The 13,766-nt window shown below is 39.3% G+C and overlaps 1 protein-coding gene across 10 annotated transcripts in view; it reads left to right on the plus strand.

Annotated features, from left to right (window-relative positions):
* The window catches only part of COA1 (cytochrome c oxidase assembly factor 1), a 129,462-nt gene that overhangs the window by 97,576 nt on the left and 18,120 nt on the right, over positions 1–13,766 (plus strand). For 6 of the 10 annotated variants that reach the window (XM_087821064.1, XM_087821068.1, XM_016212513.2 and 3 more), the window contains one exon: positions 549–672. The exons of 1 other annotated variant lie outside the window; for it this stretch is intronic. In XM_087821064.1, the coding sequence (XP_087677190.1) occupies positions 594–672 (79 nt within the window). In that variant the 5' untranslated portion in view covers positions 549–593. Of the gene's footprint in view, positions 1–548; positions 673–13,517; positions 13,573–13,766 lie in introns of those variants that run through there. 3 more of the 10 variants (XM_087821070.1, XM_087821071.1, XM_087821069.1) reach the window with 2 other exon arrangements.

Genomic DNA, 13,766 nt, shown 5'->3' on the forward strand with positions numbered 1-13,766 from the left:
TGTTCATTTCCTTATTGATTAGTTTTATGTGTTCTTTGTACATTTTGGATAACAGTCCTTTATCAGATATATCCTTTGCAAGATATATTCTTCTAGTCTGTGGCTTGCTTATTCTCTTTACACTTTATTCCAAAGTATTTTTCACTAAACTAATCTCATTGGTTGGTTGTGTGTGTGTGTGTGTGTGTGTGTGTGTGTGTGTCCTCCTACTACAATATAAAGTCCATAAACAGCCTGTTTTGTTGTCTGCTGTATTTCCAGCGCATAGCATGGTGCCTAGTATTTTGGACACATTTGACAATAAGTTGTTGATAAATGAATAGATAAAAACCTTTAACATTTTTGGTTTATTTTATTCTTATTGAAAATGATAATAAGCTGATTTAAGTTTTTTCTTCTTATTTAAAACTTAGTTTCAAATTTTAGTCTTCAAAATTAAGGATAATAGTTTGCCATTTGCAATCCTGTGGAGATGAATTTCCACTATGGTTCACATGAATTGGTTTAAATACATAATTGCTGATCTACTCTTGCTTTCCCTTCTCAAGAGTTGTACAGATTTATTCTCCAGGAAGTAGTCACAGGACTGGACAATGGGAATAGGAGAACATTTATGTCATTCTCACAAGCCTTATGGGATGAATTCCACCTGCTACATACAGGAATGTCTCAGTAAGTTCAAATATGTATCCACAGATACATACACACACATACACGCATACACATGTTGAACTTTGCAAGGTTAAAAATATATGCAAATTTACTGTTCTTGACTGCTTTTCTTTTAAATTTATCTTTATTGTTGAAAGTATTACAGATGTCCCCTTTTTTTCCCCATTGACCCCTTCTACCTAGCCCTGCCCCCGTCCCAGGCCTTCACCACACTATTGTCTTTGTCTAGGGGGTATACATATATGCATATAAATTCTTTGGTTAATCTCTTCCCACCCATCCCACCACCTACCCCTGCTTTCATTCTGAGATTCTTCAGTCTGTTCCATACTTCTATGTCAGTATTAGATTTGTTAAAGATGGAAAATGACATGTTGGTTCCTACTATTGTTTTTAATTTTTTTTCTTATATCTTTAGTAGTTTTTGGCTTTCTATATTTTAGTGTTATGTTGTTTGCTACTAATGTTTATATCTATTACATTTTTGTCTGTCTTTTTTTAATTAAATGTATTTTGCCTTTAATTCTACTCTTTGAATATTTCCACTCTGCTTTGTTTTTGTTTGAATATCACAGATCTTCTATTTTTATGTCTGTCTTTTCCCCAATTAAATGCATTTTGCCTTAAAGTACATGATAGGAAATGTAGTCAATAATACTGTAATAATAATGAGGGGTCGAATATCAAGGTGAACACTTTGTAAAGTATATTATTGTCTGACCGATATACTGTACAAATGAAACTAATTCAAAATAATATTGAATGTAAAGTGTAATTGAAAAATAAAATTTTTTAAAAGAGTAAAATAAATGCATTTTGCCTTGAATTTTAGTTTTTTAATATTACTCTGCTTTGTTTTTGTTTGAATATGCCAGATCTTCTATTTTGAAGCCTTTCATTGCTTTTTAAATTGTTGCTCTAAAAGTAACATACATTTGAAATAGTTTTTTTAATCCTTTCAAAAGAGCTTTTTAAGATTTTTGGTTTTCTTTTGCTGAATAACAAACCATCTCTATAGTTAGTTGCATCAAACTAGAACCATTTTTAAAAATATGTATTTTTATTGATTTATTTATTGAGAGAGGAAGGGGGAGGGGGAGAGAGAGAAAAACAGCAGTGATGAAAGAGATTCATTGGCCAGCTGCCTCCTGCACGTGCCCTGCTGGGTATTGAGCCCGAAACCCGGGAATGTGCCCTGACTGGGAATTGAACCATAATCTCCTGGACCATAGGTCAATCAATGTTCAACTGCTGAGCCACGCTGGCCAGGCAAACTAGAACCATTTTATTATCTCTCATGATTCATGGTTGGAACAGCTGGGTAGTTCTGCTCCATGAACTCTGCTAATATTGTGGTCATCTGATGGCTCACATAGACTAGAATGTCCATGATAGCTCATTCATGTGGCTTGTAGGGATGGCTGGGCTCAATTGGAATGTTGGGAGAGTGGGGTATCAGTATCTATCTATCTTCTGTCTAGTCTCAGACCAGGTGGCCTCTTCACATGGTATTTGCAATATGTTCTTTCTGACAGGGTAACCATACTTTTTATAGGGCATTTTAGGGCTCACCAGAGTGCTGAAGTGGAAGCTGCAAGCCTCTTTGAAGCTTCCAAGCTTCCTGAAAACTGCCGCAGCGTCAATTCTGCCTCATTGATTGCAATGAGTCACAGAGCAATCTCAGATTCATGTAAGAGGGTTGAAATACCAGGCGGTGTGGTTCACTGAAGGCCATCTTTGGAGCCTACTGTCAACTAACCATCCTTGGTGCCATTTCAACACCGACAGGAACCCCCAATTTGAGGTGCAGTGAAGAAGGAAACTTTAGTGCAAACAGCTCAGTTGTGATACAGTAGGACTGTAGAACTGCTCAATAGTGTTACAAATCAATTATGAAACAGCAGGACTACTAGTTGGTCCTGGGCAAGGAGGCTCTGGGATGAGGCCTGTCTCTAGCTAGACAGCTCTACTTTGACATTCCTAACATAATATGATTATCTAAACCTTTTACATTTATTATTTTAATTAGTATGATATTGTTCCTATGGCTAAGGCTTGTTTGCTTTAGTGAATTTGCATCATACTATTAATTTTATTAATTTCTCAACATTAAGACAAAAAGTACAATATTTTTACCTCAATTACAATGAATAAGGCCTTCAGCATGATTTTACTCACATTTTATATTTAGTTATCTGAAATTTTAGACTATAGTGTAAATGTAAGTACTATATATAATCTTTTTTAAAAAGTACTAGATGTTTTTATTTATTTTGTAACCATACTATCAATAATTACTTAGATCTAACTAATTTAATTGTTCTCAGTTGTCAGTCCTAATATACCATTATTTCTAAGGAATTTGGATGTTTTTTATAAGATGTAATATATCTTCAACTAATGTTTCAGGAAGGCTCTGTAGATTATATAATATCTGAGTTATTTCCAAATGTATAATGCCTTCCTTTTGTCTTCATAGTTTGGTTGGTTATAGAGTTCTTGGATCACACTTTTTACTTCTCAGGAATTTATTGTTATTATTTCATTGTCTCTGGGAGGGAATTCCTATCCTTTATATGTATATTTTTAGGAACTGATTTCTTTTCTTTCTTTTTTTGCCTGTAATATAAAAATTTTGCCAGTATTGGTGAGTAGAACAGGAACGTGGTGCATTGTTGTCTTTTTCAGCTCTGGTTTTTTGTTTTGTTTTGGTTTTTTGTAGTACAATTTTTGTTTTATCTCATTTTTCATTTAACAGTAATTACAATGATTTGTTTGGTTAACTCTTGGTTCTAAAATCTGCATTTGTCATTTTTCTCACTTTGTATTTTCATATATTTGTCCTTTTAATCTACATTATGGGAAAAGTTCTTGAATGTAACTTTTCTTCATTATGAATTCAGCTTTATTGCCATGTTAATTCTGCTTTTCTTCTCCTGTGCTTATGTCAGTTCTGCTGTTGCATTTTCTAGTTTCCTTGAAATCTCTCCTTCTCTGAGTTTCTCCCATTTCCTTCTTGGCATAGCACCTCTTTATTCCCATTCCACTTGGTTATTACAGACAGTCTTTTTGTATACCAATTAAGTGTCTAAATCAATGCTTTTCTCCATATTGTTTTATTTCCTAGAGTAAATTGTTGCCATGGCCAGTCCTGACTCTATTTATTGTGGGGTTGTACTTACTACGATTATAGTCTCAGAATGGATATAGAAAAAGAGCTGCTGGATGGGCAGGGGAGAGTGGCTGTCAGGACTCACCCAGTGTGGGGCTGGCCCACCTATTTTCTGATAGCAACAAACCCATAAATTTTGGCTTAGGGATAGAGAGAGGTGAAGAGTTTAGCTATCTTCCCACATACTTTCTGGGTGCTGTGCCATTCCCCTTCAAAGGCAAGGGTGCATTTGATCCATTGGTGTGTTTCTCTGTCTCTATCCATGCTATAGTTAGTAGATGTTTCTCCCAGACTCTAGCAAATTGTTATTGTTCAAATCAGGTTCTGCTTTTTTTTCTGTCTTTTCTTGTGTGTGTTTTTATAGGTGTTTTTAATATGTGATTTGTAAATTCATGTCAGGAGGTGGTAGCCTGGTGCCCTCTTAAAGTAGGTGTTGTCTTTTTTATCTTACATTTTATTAGTCCTTAAAAAAATGTTAATCCTTTTCATTGACACTGGAACCCTCTCTCCAGGTAGTCACAGTCTATCTGGAATCACTAACATACTTTTGATAGAAAGAATGTTGGACAGTCTTTTATTAACATTCTCAATTCAGCTTAACTAAAGGGGGAAGGTCACTCATGCCAGGGTGCTTTCTTCATGATTAGCCTTTTAAAAAGAAAACGTTAATACAAAACTTTTTCTAGAAGCATTCAGTAATTCTAAGACTCCAGGGGCAAAACTAGGGTTGAAAGCTGGCATTTAACATTTGTATGCTTAATTTTTTGAATGTTTAACTTCTTAGTCTTTTAATTTGGGGTGGGTATGGGGTTTAATCAACAGAAATTTATTTTCTTACAGTTCTGAGACTGGAAGTTCAATGTCACGGTATTCACAGGTTTGCTTTCTCTGTGGCCCTTTTTCTTGGCTTGTAGATGGCCTTCCTCTTGCTGCCTCTTCACTTTGATTTCTCTGTGTGTTTGCATTCCTGGTATAGCTTCTTTTTATAAAGACACCAGTCATATTGGATTAGAGCTCCACCATAATGACCTCATTTTAACGTATCACCTCTTTTTATTTTTTATTGAGATATAATTGGCACATATAATTGTAAAGTGTTGAAAGTGTACATTGTGATTATTTGATATGCTTGTACATTGTGAAAGGATTCTCCCAGTCTGGTTAATTAACAAATCCATCACCTTGCATATTTATCTGTTTATTGTTTTTGTTTCTGGGGGTGAGAACATTTAAGTTCTTTTAATTTTTTAAACTCTTTTATCATATTTGCTTGCATGCTTTTATCTTTTTGTTTTTGGTATTAGCCTTTTTGTCTCCTTTATCTCAAATATTATACATTTCAGTATTTTAAAGTTTATCCTTCTTTTATTTCTGTGTTTTGCTAATCATACTTTTTTTCTTAATTTCTAACTTTTTTCTCTAGTTTTGGTCTTTTTGGTTTTATTTGTTTCTTATTCTTTCATACTAATTTTAATTTTTACTCCCTTAATTTTGTCATCTTTACTTTTCTTTTAATTTTAAATTTATCTTTATTATTGAAAGTAATAAAAATGTCTCCTTTTTTCCCCATTGATCTCCACCCTGCACCCCTTCTCCCAGGCCTTCACCACACTATTGTGTGTGTCCGTGGGTTATGCATATATGCATATGAGTTCTTAGGTTAATCTCTTCCCAACCACCCACCCACCCCTGCCTTCCCTCTGAGATTCGTCAGTACCAAGCTTCTATGCCTCTGGATCTATTTTGTTCATTAGATTCCACATATGAGTAAGATCACGTGATACATGTCTTTCTCTGACTGGCTTATTTCGCTTAGCATAATACTTGTCCAGGTACCACCATGCTGTCTCAAAGAGTAAGGGATCCTTCATTTTTACACCTGCATAGTATTGCATGGTGTAAATGTCTGAGAGGATGCTTGATATGATTTCAGTCTTGAACTTGTAGAGACTTGTTTTGTGTTCTAATATGTGGTCTGTCTTTGAGAATGCCCCATGGGCACTTGAGCAAAATGCATATTCTGAATCTTTGAGTGAAATGTTCTGTAAATGTCAATTAAATCCGTCTGATCCAGTGTGTCATTTAGAATCACTGTTTCCTTATTGATTTTTTTGTCTGGAAGATCTATCCAGTGAAGCCCCCTACTGTGACTGTACTGCTGTCAATTTCTCCTTTAAAGTCCTCCAAAAGTTGCTTTTTTTTCTTCAGCCTGTGTGAGTCTTTGATTCTGAGGTGGGTCTTTTGTAGACAGCATTTATTTGGGTCTTGTTTTCCTATCCATTCAGCTACCTTATGGCCTTTGATTGGAGCATTTAATCCATTTATATTTAAGGTTATTATTGATAGGTACTTATCTATTGTCATTTTATTTCTTTATGCCTATGTGTCTCGTTTTCTCTATTTCAACTTCTATTACAGCAGTCCTTTTAACATTTCTTGCAATGCTGGTTTGGTGGTGATAAACTCCTTTAGCCTTTTATTGCCTGGGAAGCTCTTTATTTCACCATCTATTTTGAATGGTAGCCTTACTGGATAGTGTAGTCTTGGTTTCAGATCCTTGTTTTACATTACCTTGAATACTTCATGCCATTCCCTTTTGGCCTATAGAGTTTCTGATGAGAAATCAGCTGACAGCCTATGGGAGGTCCTTTGTAAGTAACAGATTGTTTTTCTCTTGCTGCCTTTAAGATTCTCTCTTTTTCTTGAATTTTTGGCATTTTAACTATGTGTGTGGGCGTGGCTCTGGATTCTTCTTGCTTAGGACTCTGTGCCTCCTGAATTTGTATGACTTTTTCCTTGACCAGGTTAGGGAAATTTCCTGCCATTATTTCTTCAAACAGGTTCTCTAACCCTTGCTTACATTCGACCTCCTCTCGCACTCCTATGATGCGAATATTGTTATGTTTCATGTTGTCCCACAGCTTCTTAAACTGTCCTCCTATTTTTTAATTGTTTTCTCTTTTTGGATCTCTGATTGAGTTATTTTTTTCTACCCTGTCTTATAATTCGTTGATCCAGTCCTCAGCTTCCACTAATCTGCTGCTTATTCCTTCTGATTTTTTTTATTTTTACTATGTCATCCTTTTTTTAATATATATATCTCTCTATTGATTTCAGAGAGAGAAAGGGAGAGGGAGGGAGAGGAAGGGAGAGAAAGAGTTAGAAACATCAATGATAAGAGAGTCATTGATCAGCTGCTTCCTGCATCTCCCCTACTGGGGATTGAGCCCACAACCTGGGCATGGGACCTGACTGAGAATTGAACTGGGATCTCCTGGATCCTAGGTCTTTGCTCAACTGCCAGGCTCTACTACGTCATTCTTAATTTGCTTCATAGTTTCCATTTCTCATTTTTCTTATGTTGTTGAGCTTCCTTATGATCAGTATTCTGAACTCTATTATCTGATAGGTTGCTTATCTCCATTTCATTTAGCTCTTTTTCTGGAGAATTCTTTTGTTCTTTCATTTGGGGTTTGTGTTTTTTTCCTCCCCTTTTTGGCTGCCTCTTTGGATTTGTTTCTATGGATTAGGTATATCTGCTAGGATTCTCAGTCTTTTTGGAAGGTCTCTGGTGCAGGCCAATGTCAGACGCTGTTTGTGACTGGCCTTGAGTACCCTATTTGAAGTTTTTCACACTCCACAGCTTGTGGTTCCCTCTACTGGGGCTAGGTGTGTTTGGACAGGACCCAGAGGAGAACCAGGTTCAGCTTTCCCAAGCCCTGGGTCCAGAAGCAAATCAGGCAGACTCAAAGCACCCAAAGGCTGTTATTCAGTCTCTTAATGAGACTCAGGCTGTAAAAACTCCACAGGATGGGTGAGAGGTTTTCCAGAAGGGTGGGCCAATTGCTCCCCGCCCCCACAAAAGCTGCTTGGAAAGTAAATGTCTGTCTGAGAAAGATGTCCTCTGCCATATGGGGGAATCACTCAGCGTAGGATTCCAGATGGCTGCCTTCTGAGCACTATTTCCCTGCCAGCACCCCTGGATTCTCCCCACACAGCTCTAGTCCACTCTGCCCTCTTTCTGCCAGAGCCCAAGGGGAGTGGTTTGCACATGAAATATTGTGCACTGGCCCTTTAAGAAGGTGCCTGCATTTCCAGCCATCTCTCCCTGGCAGGCAGAAACCCCGTTGCTCCTCACAACCAGATGTTATGTGGGCATCTTTCTCAGTTCTGGTACTGTGGGCTGGGGAGCCCAGCTTGGGGTTTAGATTCCAGAGTCCTCAGTGGAAACCTCCACAGCTGAGATATCCCTCTGGACCTTCAGCTGCTGCTTGTGGGATCCCAGCCAGCCCTCTTGTGCCTCCACACTTCCCAGCAGTCTCTATGCAGTCTCCACTTTAGGTCCTTGGTTATGAGGGTGCTCTCCAGCTCGTCTTCAGTTGCAGTTGATTATTCAGGATGGTTTTTCTATAATTTAGTTGTAATCCCAGTTTGGTTCTGGGAGAGTGTCAGTGTAGCTTCCATGCAGTCCTCTTCCATCTTATAATCTCTCATCTTTGTTTTCTTAAGCATAGTTCCCTCCCCTCCCTTCCCCTTCACAGTTTGTTTTTGTAAAGGCTGGGTGGTGGTAGCAGTGGTCAGTGTCATTCAACAAATAGAAATAGGGAAGATCTGTCTCTCCTTCACCTCCCAGTATGCTCTAAGTAGATCTTATATCTCTTTGTCTTGTCTTGACCCCTAAAATTACAATTTGGGGATACATTGATTAAAACTATTTCAAAGAGTAGTAGTGATTTTCCTCAGATGGAACATGTGAATTTTTGGAGCAGCTTTTGGACAGCACATGCCACGTGTATAAGAAGCTTATTGTTCTAAAATTCATGGTCTGTAACATGGATTTTATCATGCAGTAGAGAGACCATGGCCTCTGGGGTCAGACAGTGCAGTGTAAAAGCTCTGCTTTGGAATACCTACGTGACCATGAGCAAGTTTCAGAACCTTTTTTGAGACTTTTTTCCTATGTCAAAAATATCTGACCTTTCTTAGTTATTATAAAAAATAGTATTAGTGGATATAAAATATCCTGCATTGTGCCTAGCCCAAATTGTCCCTCAGGTGCCGGGCAAGCCAGGCCAGCCATATGTCACCCAAAGAAAATGAAGTTCGTGGGTAGATTATGCCTGGAGTGGGTCTACTTAGCAAAGCCCAGAGTTAGAAAAGAAAGCACCACAGGGTATTAATATATTATAAGCCTGCTGGGAAGGTCATATGGCCTCTGGATTCATGAACAGGCTTGTGGCCTTCCTCCTGTTGGTGGAAGTAGGGTTCTTGTGGTATTGTGAGGAAAAGCATTTCCCGGGACCCACAAGGGAAATGAGGTCTGGCAGTAATATTTATTTGTGATGCAAAATCAAAATGATGCACCTTCAGTGGCCAACCTCCGTCTGCCCTGCCATGGAAAATTAGGGCCAGAAATAGAGTCAATGTTCAGAGATTCTGTGCCATATTAAACCTTAGTCCCATTCCAGCATTTGGTGAGTTTAGCTTGTGTTCCTGGCTGCATCGTTGCTTGGCTGCTGTACCCAGGCCCCTACCTGGAGCCTGCTTGTGGCTCTGCGTGGCCAACAGCCCTGTGGCAAATGCACAGGGTGAGCATGGGTCATAAATAAAAGAATGAGAGCTTTGTTCTCCTGGGTTTTAACCAGGAGCTTTTTCAGAATAACCAAATGATTTCCCAAGATTTGGCATCCATCCTCTAGCCAATGATCTTTTTCCCAGGTTAGACTGACAGACTTCCACGGTCGAGCACCTCACCCTGCACCCTTTTGACTTATTGCTTATCCTTATCTCCCCCTGTTCCTCCCTCCCACACACACAATCTGGTACAGGAGTGGGGAAGGGAGGGGTGTTAATCCCCTTGGAGGAACAATTTTGTAATTTCTTGGGGTGTGAAGCTGTAGCTTCCCAGTGAAGCAGATAGGCCTCCACTTCCCTGCTGAGTATGCTTAACAATGTCTGACTTCCCTTTTTCCTCTTTCCTTTAATAATTGGCTAACAATGGAAACACTTCTACTTCAACTGTCTATATGCCTGCTTCTAGCATATTAAGATGAACCCTGGTTTTAACAATTTGGGGTGGTAGTGTAGAGAAAAGAATCACTTTGATAGACTCAGCTTGTCAGACATAGCCCAATGCCAGAAATAATACAATGTGAGAAAAAAATGCCTCTTAAAAAATCAAGGATTTTTATCTGTAGTTTGATCCATCTTTCTTAGCTAGATTTGGTGATTGTCTTTCTGAGATAGTCTCTGAGCTCACCTCTTAATAAACTCAGGGATTTTATATCAGGGGCTGAAAAATCTCTACTTGAGGCTCCTACCATTTGACCTGGCCCGTTGGGGTGGTTTGCCTCTAGTCCAGTGTCAGAATCTCTGGGAAGGCGCCTGTTCCATTTATTGCCACAGGCTCTAAATTTTTCAAGATAGGATGAGGGTAAGTGATGTGTGTGGCATAGATAGCAGAATAATTATTTCTATTCTTTAACTTCCCAGGACCCCTAAGGGATCACCAGACCAGCCTTTGAAACTCAGGCCATTTGCTGACTTTCTGTGCTTTGTTCATATAGACCACTGGTTTCTAAGCGTGGCTTCATATTAGGATCACCTACGGAGGCTAAAAAACACCAGTGCCTAATTACTACCCACCTAGATTTTATTTTAATAAGTCTGGAGTGTGGCTTTGATACCAGATACAAGGGGTCCAAGGCCACCTGTCACTATTTGCTCCAAATTAAGCAGAGACAGGGTTGAATCATATGTAAGCGTTTATTTGAATAGTGCCGGCAAAATGGGAGAGCAGTTGGTCACCCTGGATATTCTGCTCTGACTTCCCTTGCTAATTGGCTGATTATATACCAGTGAGGGAGATGATAACTGCATGCTGCGGCGGGCTGCAAGTATAACAGGGAAAGGGGAGAGGAGGGTCTGCAGTCAGGCTTCAGGAGTTCAAAGCCCGATAACCAGCTTTCCTGAGGCAAACTCCTGGAAGGGATCAGGGTCCAGGCACAGCAACCGTATCAAAGTGTATCGTATCCTTGTTCTGTCCTCAAAATGTATTTCTTTTCTGAGTAATAGACCCACTGAGGCATCTTATCTTTTTATAGCCTTGTTTCATCCTCCAGTTTCCCAGGGTCTGTAAGAAAACTTCTTATCTATAGTTAGTAAGGTGAATGATTATTAAACATCTGTGACTCTATTATTACATGCACTTCCCCACTATCAGCCTGAACATTTATTTTTGTTTTTTAAGCTTTTCTGGTGATTCCGATGTGTGGCCGAGGTTGAGATTGCACCACCCACTGCTTCCACCCTGCCTGGTCCAATTGTGCCTGTGGTTCAAACCCTCTGGTTGCTTCTCTTCATCCCCCTAATGATATTTTCTGCAACTCCTTCATCTGGTTAGGGCTCCAGGGAAGACAAACGTGAGAGGCCTCCACCCTGTGCTAGCTTGAGGAGTTGCGCTTGCATCTGTTTGCACATTGGCTCTAGAATGGGATCTAGTACTTTGAAATAAAATTTTCAACCATTGGCCTTTGGGGGGCCTAAGTTACCCTTTGTGTGTCAGAACAGAGCTATTTTTTAAAATGGATTGCAATACTTTCCTCTTGGTTAACTGTAAATCAAAAAAATCTTTCCTTAATTGGCTACATAGTTGTACTATAGGAGGAGCTCCAACCCATGGAGCACCACGCTGTTCTTTGCTAGTTCGAATAAAAACATGCAGGGGACCAGAGGGAAGAGATATAGCCTTTATTACTTACATCTATGTTGGGGTGAGTTTCGGGCTTCTGCTTATCTAGCAGAGGGGAGAGGGAGAGGAAGAGAGTTGTGTTGGGAAAGCCTACAAGCAGACCAAGACCAAACAGAGAGTCTGGTGAGGCTTGTTAGACATCAAGGACCTGGGAAACACTTGGGTCTGAGCTTCTCTGCTCATCGTGGCTGCTAGCCAAGTGGCCACCATTCCACTAACTGGGCAGGGGAATTGGGCTATATCCTCATTGACCCTCCAGTAGTAGACTAATTGAATATAAGCTTCTTGCAGATTTTGACATCAAATTAAAATTTTTCAATACTTATCAAAAGCTTAGTTCTCAAATGTAGCCTTCCTGGAGATAGTCTAAAAATCTATCTCTAGTTCTCTACTGTACCTTTTTGAATTTTTTTTGATGAGTTTGGGGGCTACTGAAGACTCTTCAAGATTGCTGATGGGGCAAGTAAACTGAAGCAGGTTATAAAAAGGCAGGGGCAGAGCCCCTTTTCTTGCCCCCCTTATCCCAGACCCATCACCCCACTTTTTGACACATGGAACAGTTCCCATGGGACCAGTGGATCATGACTGCCTCATCTCTCCATTGAATCCATTTTTAATAAATTTAAGTAATAAATACAATTTAGAGCTTTCTCTAAGCCTCTACTGTAAAATTCTGTTTGTTTTTTTTTGGGGGGTTGTATTGTGCCTTTCATTATGGGATGTTATATTAAAAAAAAAAAAAGTCATTTGAAAATTGTGAACTTAAAAGAAAATACTGGGGATATTTGCAACACCAGCCACTTCAGAGAATTCTTTTCTAAGCATGCATGAAAAAGATCCTTCTCAGGCTTGGTGTATTGCTAGAAAATGTCATATTCCTCCTCAGCCGCTGATTTGGACACTGTGGACCTCACAGCTATTTCAGTTTTCCCTTTCTGCTGAGCAGGTATGAAGCTCCGTGTAAAATCTATGGCCACCTTGAAGAAATATATAGTGCTTGAGAGTGTTTAATTTTGTATACTAACTTTATTTACCCCAACTGTATTTCTCTTCTTAAAATTATTTTCCATTTGTCTTCTTTTCCTCATCCATTTATTTTTTCTCTTCTAATGCATATGTCCGTGTTAGCCCCATCATTCTTTTTGGAATAAGCTTGTGTGCAAATTAGCAAGTAAATAACCGTCCTAAATATTTTAAGGAACTTTCATTTTGATCCACTCTTAATACCTAGGTCTTAACCCTTGCTAATATGTCACAAAAGTTTCCTAGCTGGTCCTACTGTGTCATTTGCCTTCCTCTCTGAATCCCCTTACCTGCACAGAAGAATCCAGCAGGGTAAATGGCCATTCATAGCAGTGACAACCTCCCTTTGCAGACCCATTTCCTGTGGCTCCCCACCAGCTCTCCATAGTGCTACAGCTCTTGTTTCTGCCGCTCAGCCTTTGCTTGCTATGTGTACTGATCTGAACCCCTTCTCCTACTCCTTCACTTTTCTCCACTCAGAGTCAGTTTCCATTGCTGATTCCCTCCAGGCAGGGCTGTCCACTTCCTTGGTGTTGCTTCATCTCCTGGTACACTCCTCTGGTCACACTAACCAGGCTGCTGCTTGCCTATAGGCACCTTTGTGCAAATTAGGAAAAGGCACGCACCACTTCTTCAAGATACTTGAGAGGACTTCCAACTGTTAGAAAACCATTTTAATAAATACAGGTAGGGCAAAAGTAGGTTTACAGTTGTTGATATGGGAAATAATACAGGAGTAAACTCCGTGTTTCATTACTCACACCCCATCCTGTATATGAGTCTAAGTTGTTTACCCTGTTGGTGGCATCCTGTTAGGGTTGTGGCATGCACAGTTGCACAGTTGTTCTTGGTGGTCCTATCTGTGTTGTAATTACTGTGATTTATCTGGATTCCCCGCAGTATTTGTTTGACCAGAAACGGCCCTCAACAACCAAAAGCAAAAGAAAGAATTAAGGTACATATACATGCCATGTTCTTGTCTGGAAAAATAGCGGGGAGGGCATACCTGACAAGGCCTTTTGCACTGAATATTACAAATATATTGTAATTCAGAGACACATGATTTGTTGACATTTCAGTATTTCCAAAATCAGTGGGTATTTTAAAGTCAGTATATCATGGTGGTTGAAAGCACAGACCCTGGAGATA

Source organism: Miniopterus natalensis, chromosome 10 (genome assembly GCF_054644295.1).
Source record: "Miniopterus natalensis isolate mMinNat1 chromosome 10, mMinNat1.hap1, whole genome shotgun sequence".
NCBI lineage: Eukaryota > Metazoa > Chordata > Mammalia > Chiroptera > Miniopteridae > Miniopterus > Miniopterus natalensis.